Genomic DNA, 18791 nt, shown 5'->3' on the forward strand with positions numbered 1-18791 from the left:
CTCCTCTCTTCTCCTCTCCTCTCCTCTCGTTTCCTCTCCTCTCCTCTCGTCTGCTCTCCTCTCCTCTCGTTTCCTCTCCTCTCCTCTCCTCTTATCTCCTCTCCTCTCCTCTCCTCTCTTCTCCTCTCCTCTCCTCTCGTTTCCTCTCCTCTCCTCTCGTCTGCTCTCCTCTCCTCTCGTTTCCTCTCCTCTCCTCTCCTCTTATCTCCTCTCCTCTCCTCTCCTCTCCTCTCCTCTCCTCTCCTCTCGTTTCCTCTCCTCTCCTCTCCTCTCGTTTCCTCTCCTCTCCTCTCCTCTCGTTTCCTCTCCTCTCCTCTCCTCTTATCTCCTCTCCTCTCCTCTCCTCTCCTCTCCTCTCGTTTCCTCTCCTCTCCTCTCCTCTTATCTCCTCTCCTCTCCTCTCCTCTGCTCTCCTCTCGTTTCCTCTCCTCTCCTCTCGTCTGCTCTCCTCTCCTCTTGTTTCCTCTCCTCTCCACTCCTCTCTTCTCCTCTCCTCTCCTCTCGTTTCCTCTCCTCTCCTCTCCTCTCCTCTCCTCTCCTCTCCACCTGTTTGTGCTCAGCAGTGCAATAAAACAAACATATTTTATGCCTCTCTATTAGAGGTGCGTTCAGCGCAGCCATTTGCGAGGAGTTATTTCAACAGTGGCACCTTAATGCCTCCTCTCTGGCTGTAAGTCACCTTCACCGCTGCTAATCAGAGCCAATATAAAACTTTATGACTTCCTCTTCGGTCACCGTTGAAAGGATGCTCCGCTGCCGACCGTTAACTAATGAAGAGAGACATCAAGACAGAGCTGTAGAGAGGGAGAGGACGAGTTAACATCATTAATAACGTGTGTGTGTGTGTGTGTGTGTAACGACTGCAGGATTACTGCTGGCATAGATACACACATTTACATTTAGATGGCTGGTTGGTTTTGGCAGCGCGAGGGCGGCGGCTTGTCACTGAGTCAACAGAAGACTTCTCCACCGTTAAGGAATTAATTTGAGATGTTAATATTTTACGGCCCTGGCAGTGTTGTGTCAGTGTTTCCTCTGTGGGACTGCTATAAATTTCATCTTGTGTGTGTGTTAATTGGATTGAAAATCAAAGCCAAGTCAAATGGAATGAAACTGAATTTATTTACAGACTGTGTGACAAAGCTTGAAATTATCGGCAGATTTTTGGTGACGAAAGGAAATAAATTGTTTATTAACTTTTATTTATACGCTACGGGGGTCGACCCCGAGTCATGTTCGTGTCAGCGGTGTTTTGTCTTACGCTGGAAACTGTCCTGTAAAACTTATCAAAAGTGATATGCCAGCAGACCGGCGTGAAAAACAGCTCAGGGATACTTTACAGTTTCAAGAGACTTGGCAGGTCGGTTGTTCCTGCATCTTTTGAGAAGTTCCCACAGTTATTATGTGGATTTAAACGTCTCAGCTGCTTCTGTCTCTTTGTGTTAATCCCAGACTGACTCCATGATGCTGAGATCAGGACTCTGTGGAGGCCAAACCTTCTGTTGCAGGACTCCTTGTTCTTCTTGTCGCTGAAGATAGTTCGTTATGACTGAGTTTGGGCTCGTTGTCATGCTGCAGAATACATTTGGTACTGATAGTGTTGCATTATGGATAAGAATCTAAACATTTAAGCACCTAAAAACTTTTTGCGCACCGCTGTATGTTGACAAATCAGTGTGTAAATGGTGTTTCCTCACTCTGGAACATCTTTAATGATGACAGACCTGATGGATGTCTGGTTCACATGAGGATTTGAAGAGTGAGGAGCGATCAATCATAATATGTTGTGAAAAAGACATTTAGTTGATGAACCTCAAGGACAGCGGAGTATTTGCAGTGTTGTGTTGTGCACGAGTCCTGTCAGCAGTGACGTTCACACCTGAGCTTTGTGTGTTGAGCAGGAAGAAATCACGTCCTGTGTGCCGGAAAAAAAAAGTAACTCATGACATATCTGCGGTCGAGGGAGAACAAGACATCCCTGTGAATTATGTTATTTCTAAACTCTACTTGAGTGCATCTGGTGCTTGTTATGTTGTCTTGTTGTACAGTGAGACAGGTGATTGCGAAACCCCTGTTATTTCCCACATTTGGTTATCAGCACAGTTACAATATTTGCATCAGAGGACTTCCTGCTTCCTGATTGGTCCATGCATGCATACACGTGTATGTGTATGTGAGTGTGTGTGTGTGTGTGTGTGTGTGTGTGTGTGTGTGGTACAAACAACATTACAGTCACCAGCCTGCTCCTCTCACCTCCAGGCTGATAGTAAAAAGAGTAAAAGTTCTCTTGGGGCTAGAATCAAATTATAAACTTCAGGAGGGGAATTAAAGCTGAAATCTGCAACTTATTTCGCTTTAAATGTTGTAAATTTTATGTGAAGCTAATTCAGCAGACTTTTAATTGAGACAATCTGCCAAAAATCGCAACAAATGTAGGTTAAAAAGTTGTAGCCCACAGCTAACTTATTGAATCCATGGCAATACTTCCTCTTAACATCCCCCCCTAAGCATTACGTGAGCTGTATTTCTAAAACTGAGAGCGTGATGTTCAACCCAAATCGAAGTCAAGGAGCAGAGAAAAATAACAGGAGAGATTATCAATATTTTCAGTAGTGGTTGTAAACAGCTGGCTCGGTGTCTCCCTGCAGGTTTCCGTCCAGTATCATGTTATTGCAGCTGACAGTGTAACATCACCTACTGTAGGGTATAATATTCTCTCCTCTCATATTAGTCACTTTGCTTTAGAAGGACGTTTTTTAGCATCGAACTTCATGTCAAAGCGCTGCTGTGATGGATTCATATTTTCTAATTGTTTCAGCTCCTCTAATACGACCACTGATGCTGATGAACGCGTCCGCTGATATCTGACAGCAGCAACCTCGAATTCCTCTTTTCACTCTGGAGACATTTTTGTGAATGAAATCTCAGGAACTCCTCGTGAACAGGTGACGTTCATCAGGCTGAAACCAGAGATTTACAGAGTTTATGAGGTTAAAGGACCAGTGTGTAGGATTTAGTGGCATCTAGTGGTGAGGATGCAGATTGCAACCAACTGTATACCTTCACCTCTCCTTCTGCAAAAGGCCCTTTTTAGAACCAGTGTTCATTCTGGGCTACTATAGAAACATGGTGGTGCAACCCCTCCCTATGTATCTAACCCTAGATGCCACTAAATCCTACACACTGCACCTTTAAGAGAGTTTGTTAGAAGACTTGTACAAACAAAAAAAAAAAAGTCAGAGATTCAGGAGAAGAAAATGTTCTTGCATGATGCCTGTTGTGTTGTTTTTGTTTGCTGTCTCCACGAATCCACCTGAATACAAGTTCACAAGTGTTCTCTGGTAGCTGTCTGAAGGTTTTCAAGCAACGTAGAGGGTACAGGTACAACAAGAAGTCCTTTTATACATGTGTATTTATACATTTGTATCAAAACATCTCTCTCTTTAAATGACAATATAATTCCTGTGATTGTTTCTTTCACTGATGCCATTCGAAGTCAGAATATTCACCTTTCCGCTGCAGTTTCCTCCTTCTGACTGAAAATTCAAAGTATATTTCGTCTTCAGCTGTCAGATTCATATCAGGTACGGAGTGACACTCCGGTTCAACGGTTTAAGACATTTGCATTGCAAAGCGCTGATTTGATTTCACTGCATAATGTTAAAGAAACAGTGTTCCTTTGTGGCTAATGGAGGACAGATGAAGGATAATTGCATGAGGATGGGGGAGCTCTAGCGGCGCTGCCACTGTGTACAGCAGCGGTAATGCAGGACAGATGCAGGATCAGTGCGGACAGACAGCGGTTACCAGTGTGCCAGGAACAGCGGTGCTTCCTCCTCAGCGGGGATGTGAGGAATAAGATACAGTAAAGGATGTTTGGTTTGCTGACTAAGTGTGGAGTTCACCTGCAGAGAAAGACCAACACTTCTTCTTGTTAAATCAGTTGCACAGTCAGCATTAATGCCGGCTGATTCCAGACAGTTTCTTTTTTGTTTGTCTTTTAAAATGAATAAATCTCAGAGTAATAACTCAGAACCAGAAACTTTACAAAGATGGTTCAGCGTCAGGTGGATGGGGCAGCCAAAAGGCAAAATTTGATGCAAGATTTTATTTTTTTCTGTCATGCACGAGCCGATCTGTGCAATAATAGACAGATAGTGAAGCAGGGAAAAGAACCAGGCATGAGACACACCACTCACAGACCCAGTGGACACTCATACACCAGTTAAAATTGTTTCTGATTATGTCCAAAAACACAATAACAACACTAAAACTGTGCGTAATGATAGGCCTCCCCGCCCATTAAGGCTACAACTACTGTATTGATTAGAGAGGCAGTAACGTCACTGCAGCAGATAGTGTGAGACTTTGCATTTAAACTTGACAGGACAAAGGAAACAGAGCTTAAAATAAAAAAGTCCTCAAAGCCCTGACGGGGTTCAGGATTCATCCTGAGAAACGTTGATTTATTGCAAACAGTTTGCCGTATAAATCTGCGATCTGTGTGTAACAGCTGACCTGCTGCCCTGTCGGATGTGTAGGGATAAAACGCAGCACATTAATTGTTGTTACTGAAGGACGTTCCCACCATTATGGACCTTTGTTGGACACGGAGAGGAAGACGCCCTGTGACGTCAGCTCACAACCAACCAGCATGTGCACACGTCCACTTATAAGCAATTAGATTTTCATGATTTTAGTTTGCTGTGTGCGTGTCCTTATGTGTTGCTGTTTTTGCCGTCTGACAGGGAACACGTTTGGCTGGAGACACTAAGTCACCGCCCAACCAGTGTTCGCCGGGATATAAAATATTTATTTTGTGGTCAAGAATACGTAAATCTCTCGCAGCCTCAGCCGTGACGGCGCGGCGATGAAGGGAGTCCTGCCACAAGACGCAGAGAAGAACGTGAAGTCACGCCGCCAGAAACTTGAGAGGCAGCTTGTAGGCTTTCGGGTGGATAAATTGTGTTGCTTGTTAACACACACACACACACACACACACACACACACACACACACACCCTCTCTCTCGGGGAGTGTAGACTTCTCTTGGTCTGATTCACTGATTTCATTCAGCTTTGTAGAGTAACTAGCTTTGTTTCTCTCTCTCTCTCTCTATGTGTGTGTATGTGTGTGTGTGTGTGTGTGGGAAAGAGAGAGAGAGAGAGAGAGAGAGAGAGAGAGTGGTGTTCGGTATGTGAATCGTGTGGCTGCTTCTAGTTTTTCCATTAGTGGGAAAAAGGAGTTTGGTGCTATTTGAAGTTGCGTCCAAAACACACACACACACACACACACACACACACACACACACTGTGCACTCTCAGATGCGGTAGAAATGAATCTAGAGGAGTAGAAATGTGCACATTTGCTCGAACACATTGGACAATTAATTTTATCCACTAATCTGCTGATTATGTTCTTGATTAATTGATTAATCATTTGGTCTATAAAACATCAGAAAACTGAAAAATGTCTATCACAGTATTGCAGAGCAGGAGTACTCGCATTGGGTGAGGCAAGAAATTACTGAAATTCCTTGAATGACGAACCATTTATCAAAATAGCTGCTGATTCATTTTCTTTCGATCGTTGTGCATGTGTACAATTTGTACGTGTGTATTTAAACTCACCAGCTTTAAGTAAGGCTTCTTAATTAAAGGAATACTCCGCTGAAAATCCAGGTCTAAAAGGTTTGTATCTTCCTCCTCCCTTCCTGGAGGTCAGCAGCCACGACGACAGGAGCGTGTGAACAAATTGTGTATTTAATCTGGAGGATCTTGAAAATAGTTTCAGGAAAGAACGTTGACAATACGACCTCGTCAGCTGGTAGATGATCTTCAACATACAGGTGAGAAAACAGGATGGCAGGCGGCTGCAAAACAGGAAGAAGAGGGGAAAAAAATCTATTAAAATCTAATCAAACCATCTAAATCAAAGATGGTGCAGGATTTACTGTCACACATAGTTTAATTGTTCTGGATTAAAGGTCACAAGTTAAAAAGGTCTGAAACTGGTGTGTTAAACACACATGAATCACTGACAGACTTATATTTTTTGTTTAAATAGCACCTTTATAGATTAGCACATATTTGCTTACTGTCTTTTTGACTAAACGCAGTTTAAAGTCGCGTCTTTTCCCAACAATTTCTCGGTACATTGATTTCTTGGTCTTGATTTTTACTGCTATTTTACTGTGAAACTACTTTGATTTGCTTGTTTTAAAAGCCGAGTCTGAGTCTCTCTGTAATTTAAGATCCAGGCAGCGTTACAGACGTCTTGTAAAAAGTGAAAATAACTAAAACTCACACATGCAGTATTTCGAGTGGTGACTGTGAGGTTTCAAAGTGGTGACTGTTGGACTCGTCGGGCGAAATCCTCACGAGTCAGTAGCTTCTGTCAACATGCCTACGAGCAAGGCACTGTGAAGCTCGACGTTGCAGAAAAATGTGACCTCAGTCAGCTTTTCTTGGATGAAAAAGGGTTAAAACACACACAGAAACACACACACACACACATACTCTCTCGTGTTTGTGACGTTTCCAGTACGTTGGCTGTGGTTTTGGCTGCGGCGAAGGCCGAGCCCGAGATCAACGGAGGCCATTGTTACTCTCCGAGCGAGTGAGACAAACCATTCTTTCCACTTTCCATTTCAGCTCTTGTCTGTTATTTTTTTCTTTTTGTGTATGTGTGTGTGTGTGTGTGTGTGTGTGTGTGTGTGTGTGTGTGTGAGGGATGGCTCATCTTTCCAGCTGTTTGTCGAACATGATGGAGGTTAACATGTTTCATGTTTCGAGTGAAGAATCGGGACACAAATACAAACTGATCGGCGGCATTTCCGTATTTTGTTTCTCTGAAAAACCAACTTTATACTGTTACTATTTGTTTGTAAAGAGAAATTTACTGTGCACGTCTCTTTTTCTGTGAAATCTAAAGTGAAAGTAGCATCTCGACAGAAAAATACAAGTTTAAAGGGACAATTTGATTCCATACATGTAGTTTGAGGTACAGAACTTGTATTTTTATCTCTCACAGAGCTCCAGTTTTAGATTATTTCAGATATAAATTTGACAAAACTGCATCTACTACATGTCTTTACCTAAATATTGCTCTTAAACAAGGTGACTTTCTCTGCATGTGCATGGTTTCTAGTTCTATAGTTGGTATTTTTCTAACCTGAACCGTACAGGAGCAGGATCTGGGTGTGACAGCTGCGGGATCGTCTACTTCTCTCTTAAGCAATCAATCCGTCGGTTGACGGATTGATTGATTGAAATATTCCTCTCTGGGCTGCTGAACCTTTAGCTATCTGCACGACTTGTCTTGTCCCGTCTACTCTTTGTTTTCCCCTGATTCCTTGGGTGCCGTTTCTTAAAGATAAGTCTTGGTTTTGTCTCCTGAATCCTTAAAGTCCTTGTAACCTTCTTGAAAACTTGTGTCTGACCTCCTTGACTCTTCGATTCAACAAGGATGCCCTTGAAACCTGCCTACTTGTCTTATATGTGTCCTACCCTTCTTTCACCTTGTGTCCTTGTCTACTAGCATCTTGTCCACTAAGTGATGTAATCCAACCCTCCAGTATAACCCTGCCCCTAAAAAGCCTTCAGTGTCCCTTTTTGAAAGTTCATGAATGTATCATCACCTCCAGTGCTGGGCTGCGGCTCCACGATCTGTAACATGGTGCTGACGGACGCCCAGGGGGAAATCATATCGCCCTGCTACCCCCAGAAATACCCCAATTCTCAGGCCTGTAAGTGGATCATGCAGGCCCCCGCCGGCTTCATCATCCAGCTCTCCTTCCTGGACTTTGACCTGGAGGAGGCTCCAGGCTGCATCTACGACCGGGTGGTGGTGAACACAGGAAACACGGACGTTAAGTTCTGCGGCCTGACGGCCAACGGGCTGACGCTGAACTCGACGGGCAACGTGATGGAGCTGTCCTTTACCTCTGACTTCAGTGTGCAGAAGAAAGGATTCAGTGTTAGCTTCAGACACGGTAGGTGCAGGCTGAGACCTGATTTCCAGGTCTGGGATCAGTTTAGACACAAAGTAAACCAAACTTCCTCCTCTGTCATGCATCTGAGAGCATTTACCACCTGCTGAGGTGTTTAGCAGGTGGAAGGTGCTTTTTAATGTGTCGTTAGATCATTAGTAGCATATTCACAAGCATCTGCACAGTTAAAAACCAGACTAGAAATAAATATCAGCTCTTCAGAAAACAAAGAAGAACAACCTTTTTGTTTTGATGGACCAACATGTGTTTTTCATTGTGTCTCCTGGGATTTCAAAAGATCCGAGAGAACAGAATTGGATCAAAACACCGAAAATATAAAGCTTTAAAGCTCTGCTGATCAGCACCAAATGTCAAACAGACACAGTTAGCTGTAGACTAGCTGGTGAACATAGTGGAGCATTTAGCTGCTAAATGGCCAGACATTTCCCTCAGGAGTTGGTAGAGAGCAAAAACAACAAAAAGAGAGTGAATATAACAGAAACACGACTCCAAATGAATGATAATGTTGCTCCGTAACTGAAGGATGTGACCATTTTTTTAGCGAGAAAGAATCATTAATTTAAAGATTGACGGTTTCCACAGAGAGCGAGTGGATCAGCATCACACAGTCAGAGGTATCAGCCTATCAAATGAAGACGTTCTGACCTGCAGCGTTCGGTGCTTTCATGCATCTGTGTGAATGTGATGTGTGTGACTGGTGTTTTTTCCACTGGCCGGCAGCTCCAGCCAGAGCCGATCTACTGGGAAAAGCTTTGTGACATGAAGTGTCAAAAAGACAAAAACCTCTGATTCATCAATACCTGAAAATATAGATATGAAACATTCATCATGTGGTGGATGCTTTTGTATGTATATTTTTTGAGAATAGAGGTGAGAGGAACTGTTTTGGACGCCTCTTCTTCCTGGAAGTAAAAGTCTTGTTCATTTTTTATCACAGACGTTACTTGACTCACACTGCTACTGTTTGGATCAGCATGAAACTCTCCAGGTTTAATCATCAGAACAAAAGATGGACAACTGTGTTAGAAAATATCTTGTTCTTAAATAAAAAAAAAAAAAGTTGAAGCTACAAGACTGTGGACATTAAAACTTCCAGGTAGACATTAACTACAACTGCCAAGGTGTTTTTCAGCAAAAAACATACAAGAAACATCTAAAAGTCCTGAATTCTGAAGATAATTTGCAGCTTAAATTAGTTCACTTTTATATTTTGGGTTACTTTTAAATGAATTCAGAAACTATAGCGCTGTGTTTTGTTCTCTGAGCAAAGTGTCTTGAATTTATTACCCCTCTGTCCGGCTTCTTCTCCATAGCAACGGCAGGAGAGGCTCATGGGTATTGTAGTATTCTCAGCCATCTGCCAAAATCACAGACAAAGTGTAATTTCTAAGAAATAATTAAAACTGTTTGTCATAAGTTAAACAGGAGAGTCCTGAGTTTCTATTTTCAGTAATACTGAGGAGAACATTTAAAGAAAAAAATGAAATGGGAATAAAAAACAGTGTTTTCCCTGTTTTCAGTCAAATAATTAAAAATGCTAAAATGTTTTTTCAGAATACGAAGCAAACTTGACGATCTTTAGACGGCTGATTTATTTGAATGAAAAGTGTCTTTTTACTTTTTATTTTCTCAACCTAAAAAAGTGAAGAATTATTAAATATTTGGAATAAAGATGGATGAAAAGATTTTTTTGAGTTACTTATCTTCATTTTTGTTCTCTCCTTTCCTGAATGACTTTCTTTTACTTGAACTGCTTTCTTCTTCAAATCAACCACATTTTGATTTACTTCCTCTTTCCTTTCTTTCTGTCCTTTTTCACACTTTTCTTTTTTACTGTCTGCCTTTCATTTGTCTTTCTTCCTTCCTGTTTTTGTTTCATTTTCACTCCTTTCTTCACTCTTCCTTCCTTTTGTTGCTTCATTTCATCTCATCCTCCCCTTTGTTTTGATTTCTTGCCCATATGTCTTTTGTTCTTTCACATCATCTCTATCTGCCCTTTTCTGTCTCGTATTGCTTTTCTTTGTCAATCGTCTCCATCTTTTCCTCTCCATCCTTCCTTGCTTGCTTCATTTTCGGTCTTTCCTTCCGTCCTTCCTCTCCTCTCTCTCCTCTCCTGTCTAGTCGCCGTGGCCCTGAGGAACCAGAAGGTCCGCATATCTAACGGCAACGGCAAGATCACCAAAGTCGCCGACTCTGTTTCCATACCGACGCTCAGCCAACTGACGCTGTGCTTTGAGCTGGAACGCAACAGCCAGAAACGGGTATCTCACACTCACACTTAAGTTTAAGAGCTTGCTCCTAAAAGCATTGCAACTGATGACGCTTAGAAATGATCGTAGATTATCGAGTGACTCCTAAACACTCAGAGGAGGCTGAGAGCATGTTAGGAAGCTGCACGAGGAACCAAAAACTGTTCTTTGTTCTTTTGCAGATGCCACTAAAACACACAGTTTATATCATCCAGAACAAAGTCAGGAAAAAAGCTCATGTATTGGTCTTTTAGATCAATACATGAGCTGATTCTTGCTTCTCTCTCTCTTTCCTGATGGGATATTTTTCAAATTTCTTTTTATTTATGTCGTGTAAATTTCTTCCACACGCTTCATTTTCAGTTTGAATCCGATCTTTCAGAGTAACGTCCGCCTCAAGCAGCAGTTAAATCAATTGAGGTTCATTTTTCTTAACCAAAACCTAATATTTACATAAACAGTTGTGGATGGAAACAAGCATTAAGTTGCATTTTCCTTTGCTGATTTGGCTGGAAATTTGGTTAAAACTGAAGACTTCTGCTCTGTATGACAGTGTCTCATGCGTTGCACTTCAGTATTGGTACATTATCAATATTAAAGATTAAAATCAAGTTTAAAAAGTCGATCAGGACGTCTCTATTAAATATCTCATACCAGCTGTTGTTTTTAGGAAATTACAGATGAAATTTTTGTGGCTACACCTGCAAGTTAAGCTAGTAAAAAGACATTTTTCCAGCTATAAACATAAACAATACTGCTGTTTTTGATCATAATACATCCAACTCCTCTGTCTTTGTATCTCAACAGCAAGAGTGGATCTTCACCTACCATGACAGTAACAACAAAACAGCGCTGTCTCTGGGCTACGATCAGTCCAACATGAAGCTGATTACCGATGAAGTTTCTTGCTCCATCGGGTCCATCATCTCCTCCAATGAGTTCACCTCCTCCATGAAGTCTTTCTGTGTGCTCTGGGCATCGAGCAACGGCCGTGTGGCGGTTTTTATCAACGGCAACTACATTGCCACGACCTGCCCCTCGTCCAGCGGACACTCGGTGGGAGGAGGCGGAGTGTTCCGTTTAGGGGGTAGGCCGCAGTTTTTACTTTTAAATTTTTACTTTTGTCTTGTAAAGATGTTTTGCCCTCCCTGCCAACAGGCTTCACCACCCAGTAAGAGTTTGATTTGATGATTTGATGAGAGTCTTAAAGACATAATTAGAAACTAGATTAAATATGGGTGAAAGATGAAAGTCTTTTAGATTAATTTTTTTTAATTAATTAAAATCATTTTGTCTGTTTTAGGTAACACAGGACCATATTATAGTGTGATTGTGAATGTTTTTTTTTCCATAAACCTAAAGAACACACTCTCTCTGCTCTCTGAAAGCTTCATTAAGGATTAATCAAACATTTATTAATGACTGATGAGGAAAAATTAGACTTGTGGTGTAGAAACTAACGAGGAGATACTGTGAAGGATGAATATAAACAGTATGAAAGAGATGTCATCTTTTTTTATTCCACGCATTCCTCCTCTTTGTCAAAACCCGGTGCCTACATTGCCCATAATGCACCTGGACATCATCAGTGACATCATCAGCTCCCACAAAAGGCTTTATAACACGCCGAGGTGGAAAATCAACGGATACCATATCTGTGACATACCTGAAACGTTTTTATCGCCTCTCTCTCTCTCTTCAGGGCAGCACAGCTTCGACGGCAGCATCTATAACCTGCGGCTGTGGGATTACGCCATGACGGTGGAGCAGCTGAGGGCGTTGACCTGCGACGCGACGGGGAACGTCATCGACTGGGAAAACAGCTACTGGAACATCCCGTCCACTCTGGCCCAGACCGACACCAGGCTCAGCTGCAGTGAGTACATGAAACAACCTGAACTGACCTCAGAACAGAAGACAGACGAGGAATTCATAATCTGACGCTGACAGATTGAGAGACTCTACAGGTTCCGTTGCGCAACTAAATTTATGAGCCTAACATCAGAAGCGAAAAGTTACAAAATTGGCATTTGCAACGAGAATCGTGACTTTATTTTATTGCTAATATTTAGCGGGGAGTAAAGTATTACACACACACACACACACACACACTGTATTTGATCATGCTGGAACTGTACAGTACTAAACGTTTCAGTCTGTTTGCGTCGAGGATGGAAAAATACAACCAGACTTCAGCCGAATTCTGGTAAATTTTGACTGCGGCTGGTGAGTTAATTGACTCCAGCAGCCAGTTTGGCTTCTGACCAAACATCTCTCTGATTCCTGCTTTGTTCTAAAAACCCACTTGGCTGATAAAACACTGAGAGTGGATGGTCACATTCATGCATACAAACATGTATGACCTATATTAGCAATCCGATCACGTGCGTTTAAAGAGATTATTTCTTGTAAGGTATGTCACAGTAATCCATTATTATCAAAAATGCCACAGACGCTCTTGACACACTTAAAAACCAAGTTTACATAATCAACCATTTTCTCATCATATTTAAATATTAACCATGAGAGAGAGTGTAAGACTACACTCTGCGTGTGTGTGTGTGTGTGTCCACAGAGTAGTACCTCTTATTTAAAGCGCTGTAAATGAGTGTTCAGCCGCAGGAGGTTAGCCGCAGCGGTTTCAGTGAAATTCCTGCCAACACTGTACTGTACACACTGCAGAATGGGCCTCTGTGTGTGTGTGTGTGTGTGTGTGTGTGTGTGTGTGTGGGGTAATCCAGGGGTGCGTGTTTGTATGCCTCAGAGACCTGCAGTGGTTTTCAAGAAATGCATGAATCTGCACTTAGTTTCCTGATTCTCTGCTACGCACACACACACACACACGCACACACGCACATACATACACTGTACACACACACACGCATACACACACTCAATTCACTTCAGCTTTTTTTTTTTTTACTCTGCCTGAAATCGTATCTGCTGTGATCTCCTCTGTGAGAGAAAGACATTGTAAACCAAAGTATGAATGAACCGCTTTGATAACCATCTTGTTTTACAGCACCGAAATTTAGTATATTAATTAATTTATTAGTGCAAAACAACATTAAACCGTGACATTAATGTTAGAAAAATAACAACAGAAATAGAGAAGACAGTTGCACAAGACACATAAACACATGAGGATAAAACATGAAATAACAGAAATGATGAGTGCTTTATGAGAAGATGCACACACATGTTCTGGAAATCTGGGTCTTATTTTCAGACTTATTTCAGCCATTATTACAATAACAACATATCACAGCAACAGTTGTAGCTCAATAGGGTAGCAGCAGAAAATGCTTAGAGATGTTTACATATTCACGTTGGTCACATTCAAATATGTAGCTGGAAGATTTTTGAATAATCACGTGTGTTTATTTTTTTTACACACAAAAAAAAGTACAATTACCACATTAAAACCCTTTTCCAAAATGAGTGGAATCACTTATTAGATTAAATTAACAGCATCCCAAATTCACAAAAAGGATATGACCTCAGCGTCCTTAATAGTAGTTATGACCTCGTTAACTTGGATAATGTCGTATATAAATTAAGATTTTCATTTGCAGTTTAACTGAAAGGACAAACACATAAACTGAGATATTTATGCACAATATATCTGAATACCTAAAAAATAAACTCATCCTCATTTATTTCTCGCTTGTTATAACATTCCTTTTGTTTCTGAGGGATCTGTCTAATTCCTGGACATTGGATGGACCTTCAGTTTGTGCTTGATCAAAGCGATTGACCCTCCATGTCCAACACATCATCACCTGACTGCTTCAATGACTGATTATGTTCTGCCTGTTATGAATTAACTGACATTACTTTGATGTAATTTTTCATGCTGCTGTTTATTGACATTGTGTGATTTAACCGCCGTTATTAACTGATCGCTTCATTGACTAATTGATCTGTGTTTTCTCTGCATATTTTAATTGATGCTGATATTTTCCTGAAGTGACATGTCTCCCAGATGTATTTTTATGACTGATGTCCACTAATCTGTCCTTCTCTTCACAGTCTGCTACCCTTATTGCATTCACTTAACCTCTGCTGCGCCAACTAGTGGTGAGTGCTGCTAACACCCTGCTGATGTACGTCTGTAACTGTTTATGTATAAATCTGCCTGCGCTAACAGAGCTGTGATGCATGAAGGAGAACGTGTTAGCCTGCAGCAATAACCCTTTTTTTTTTCAGCACATTTGTGCATATATAGTTCAAGACAACACATGCTTCACATGTTTCTCTTTAGCAAACTAGAATACATCAGCAAAACTTCATTACAGAACATATTCTAATAAAGAGGATGTATCATGCACATTTCCATGTCTATGTTTATATTATGGGGCTCTACTGGAATATCTTTGCATGATTTACAGTTAAAAACTCTTTATTTATCTTATACTGGTCCTTTATGCAGCCCCTCAGTTCAGCCTCTGTCTGAAACAGGCTGTTTTAGCTCCTGTCTCTTTAAGGCCCGCCTCCTGATGAGCCCACTCTGTTCTGATTGGTCAGTTTCAGGAAGCTTTCTCCAGCTCTAGAGGCTACGTAAACAAATTATAGCAGCAGGATTTGACTTCTTTTTCTCCCTCTTTACTCCAAATTTACTTCTCAAATACATCTGTACGTGTTGGAGCTTAATCTGATCCAAAATATGAGAGTGAACAACGTGAACAACACATGGAAACACCTTAGCAACAACCTTAGCAACAAAAGCCCTCTGGATGAGCTCACTCTGTTCAGGAAGCTGTGTCTCGACTGACTTCTGGCCGCACCGAAAGGCTACGTCAACAAACCACGAAACAAACTACGGAAGCAGGATTCACTGCTTTTTCTCGTTCTTTACTCGAAATGTCAACTTCTCAAATCCATCCGTTAATGTTGGAGCTGGAATCAGATCAGAAATATGCAAGTGGACAACATGAACAACCTTAGCAACAAAGACTACAGAACGGACGGCCATTTATGGGCATTCACGACATGCTGCCGTCAGCCTGTCAGCAAGGTAGAAAAAAACTTTGCAAATGAAGTGTTCAAGGCAGGTTGAAGCCCTGACTTTTGTCTTGCAGGCAGCATTTCTACATACAGTATATAACAAAACAGCCCCGTGCAATATCACTAACATGTTAAATGTTTCAAAATTATATCATCTTACAATAACTATAGTATTTTTAGTGGGTAGTATTTAGTAACTACTTAACATTTTAGTGTTAGGGGTGCACTCGGTTTTGTTTTATACTGTACGTTTACTACAAGTTTTGGAACTCTGATCATATTTAACATCCGACATCAGAACAGGATATAAATAACAGAAGTAAGAACTTTAGGTGTTGTAATCAGCAGGATCTTCCCTTTACAAAGATGTCTGTTTATCCATTCATCCACTCTTAATAATTTGAGATCTTGGTTCATACTCATCAAATTTCTGACTTTTTCTCCAGTAACAGTTTTTACATCTGTGTGTAAACCGTGTTGAGAATCCAGTGCAGCATATAACTGAGATATTACAGCTTTATATCATGATTGACTATGTTCATATACATAAAATATTCCAGTTTCTGCCCTTAATCTGAAAAAGACAATATTCCTACTCAGCTGTTAACATGGCTAAGGAAAATAAATATTCCTGTTTACATGCAGAGGGTTTTCAGGGTTTCTCTCGGTTCCAGCGGGAACAGGAATCACAAGATCTCTGCAGGCAGTGAAGTAAACCAGCGAGGTGAAAAACATTATATTGATATGACTGATATTATAAATGTATAGTTACAGGCACATCCAGTAACTAGGTTGTCCCATGATGTGTACTACACTGCCGAGTGTTTTTGGTGCATCACACCGAGTCATCACCGTCAGTCCATGGCCGCATGTCAGGATAATAACCGATCCCCCTCCGCCCTCGTCGTGGAGAAGGCGTGCTCTGTTGTTCTGTTTTGTCAGGATAATAACCAATTCCCTCCGTGAACGGCTCTCCACTTTCCTCTCATTCCTCTCTTCTGTCTGCCGTCCACCTCCATCATATGTCATTTTGCCTGCTCAGGGGTGCGTTACACAACCTGCCCGTCATGCATCTCTATCCCGGCCTTACAAACTATCAGATAGTTGGTTTGTTTACAACGCACAGAGCTGACTGTAAACAGGCCCCCAAATGAGATACATATTCCAAATGCGCTGTATACATGTCCAAAGAATGCTCCTAAAACCACAATAATATCAGCATATAACACATGTCTTAATCAGAAGATGCTACATTCAGAATAAAGCCTAATTTGGAAAATATCCAAACAGAAAATTAGTTACACATATCATTAATGTAATGATATCATTGTCTCTGATGTCTATTACCAGTAAACCTCCATAAATACTACCACTTAGAAATCAGAGAATAAACAGGCTGCAGAACTTACATGTACATCCATGGCTACACTGCAAACAGGAGCTGCTAATAGCTAATTTAGCAGACTTTTATTGGAGCCAATGTGCCAAAATGTAAATATAGGCACCTGTATACCTGCTGCCGACATTAAAACAGCCCATTTGATGAACTTATACAGGGTCTTGCTCTCCTGATGGTTTTATTTGCATGTTTCCATCTATCAGATTAGCAAAAACATTTTGTAACAGAAGGAAAAAACTCAGAGTTCCAATTTAAAATACAAGGAAGTCGCTCCAGACGGGATTTTAATGACAGGAGGAGCAGCAAGTTCACCGAAAACCAGTCGGTCATTACAACAGTAATTATTACTGACATAAATCCAGTCTGAATGGAGCTTTAGTCAAATAGTTTTTAATGATGTGTTTTCAGCAGGTTTTGATACAAACAAACACTAAAATCAAGTTCTGTCAGCATTTTCAGCAGTAGCATGTCTGTGGTTATAATGTTCACGCAGCTCAGAGATTCACTGTTCTGTTGGACGGCTTCATCAAAGAGGCACCGAGGCAAAGAACGTCCATGAATACATGCAAACACACACATACAGGCTCAAACATGGACACAAACTGGTGTTACGAGCTCCATGCAGACAGTTCAAAGAGCTGAGAGATCACATGTCACAGGCAAAATCAGTGTCATATGGATGAAAACGAGACACAGCCAAAACGGTTGGAAACTACTGGTTCCATCGTTAACAATGTGTTGTATTTTAGAAACTTGTTATATTATCCATTGTGTCAAATCTTTATCTGAAAAGTAACTAAAGCTGTCAAATTAATCACCTTCAGGTGCCTTAATAGAAAGTTTTACCCGTTTATTACACAAAACAGCCAAAAATCCACTTATTCCAGCTTCTCTAAGGTGAGGATTTTCTGTTTTATATCATCGTAAACTGAGTATCTTTAAAGTTTTGGACTGTTGGTCTGACAAAATAAATAATTCAAAGACATTGTCTTTTGGTTCTGGAAACTTCTGAGGAACAGATTTCATTATTTTCTGACATTTTATAGATTGAACAATTAAACAAGTCCTCAAAATAATCATTGCTGTAGTTGCAGCCTTAAATATAGTTATTAGACAGCAGAAACAGAGACACAATTCGGCTTCCTGTGCTCGCACAGCCACATTGATTACAGAATTGAGGGGAAACTGTGTGATTACAGCAGCAGCAGGAAACAGAAACAAAGGATTAGTTTGGTAAATGAAAAGGTGACGTATTGACTCCGCATTCACAGATATCTGCTGTTTAGAGATTAAAAATGTTCAAATGTCACCAGCAGTTCACAGGTTTTTGTGCAAAAGGTTCAAACCAGGGTCATAGAAAACATGAACAGATAGCATAAACACTAAAATCTGGTTAAACACACGTTAATGTCATGTGCTCAGATAAAGAGGAGCATATGAGGAGTTAAAGCAGGGCCGCACTGTGGGGACTGTTTGAGTGAAATGTTGTGTTTTTAGTCTTTGGACCTTCTTTACATGGAAGTATACAGAAACTCCAGGAAGGATTAGACCCATTAGGTAAGGTCCTATTTGAAGCCAGCAGTGTTTTGACAATTTTACAGCCTCAGAGCTCACAAACTGACATTTTCCATTCTTCAGTCAGGGAAGTTTTATTGGTGCTGCTGCTGCTGCCGGCTGAAAGACTATTGTTTGAGGTTTACTTCCATGAATGCATTTAATAAAATTCAGTCAGGTTCCTGTACAGTATGTACTGCTTTAGACAAGACGTCTAAATGATCAAATTGGATCTGTGCCGCAAACTTAAGATACTTGGACAGTGGTGCACACTGGGAGTTAGGAAACAGCTAAACAGGGAACAAAATGAGGAAAACTGCAAAAACAGAACGCAAAGAAAACAATAAAATTGCATAAACATAAATATCACTTCATTGGCTTTATTTGTTGCCCAATTTAAGCACACAGACAATCCTTTAAACTGGATTTATCTCTGATTTACACATTACAGAAACAGATAGAGCATGCTACATTAAAGTCTCCGAATCCTCTCCTAAAAAATATGTTTATGTTTAACTGCTTTGCTCTGCTTTTATCTGCCGTTCACTAACAGATTGCAAATTATATTAGTG

The 18791-nt window shown here is 40.9% G+C and overlaps 1 protein-coding gene across 10 annotated transcripts in view; it reads left to right on the forward strand.

The window, feature by feature from the left end:
* Positions 1 to 18791, forward strand: part of adgrg6 (adhesion G protein-coupled receptor G6) — a 132472-nt gene that overhangs the window by 35026 nt on the left and 78655 nt on the right. For 7 of the 10 annotated variants that reach the window (XR_006407784.1, XR_006407785.1, XM_044376650.1 and 4 more), the window contains exons 3-7: positions 7645 to 7992; positions 10132 to 10271; positions 11067 to 11346; positions 11962 to 12135; positions 14292 to 14339. Coding sequence is in view for 8 of the 10 variants with exons in the window: in XM_044376650.1 (XP_044232585.1) it covers positions 7645 to 7992; positions 10132 to 10271; positions 11067 to 11346; positions 11962 to 12135; positions 14292 to 14339 (990 nt within the window). In the remaining 2 variants the exon portion in view is untranslated. The remainder of the gene's footprint in view (positions 1 to 7644; positions 7993 to 10131; positions 10272 to 11066; positions 11347 to 11961; positions 12136 to 14291; positions 14340 to 18791) is intronic. The other 3 variants (XM_044376645.1, XM_044376653.1, XM_044376651.1) reach the window with 2 other exon arrangements.

This window comes from Thunnus albacares, chromosome 16, assembly GCF_914725855.1.
Source record: "Thunnus albacares chromosome 16, fThuAlb1.1, whole genome shotgun sequence".
NCBI classification, from domain to species: domain Eukaryota; kingdom Metazoa; phylum Chordata; class Actinopteri; order Scombriformes; family Scombridae; genus Thunnus; species Thunnus albacares.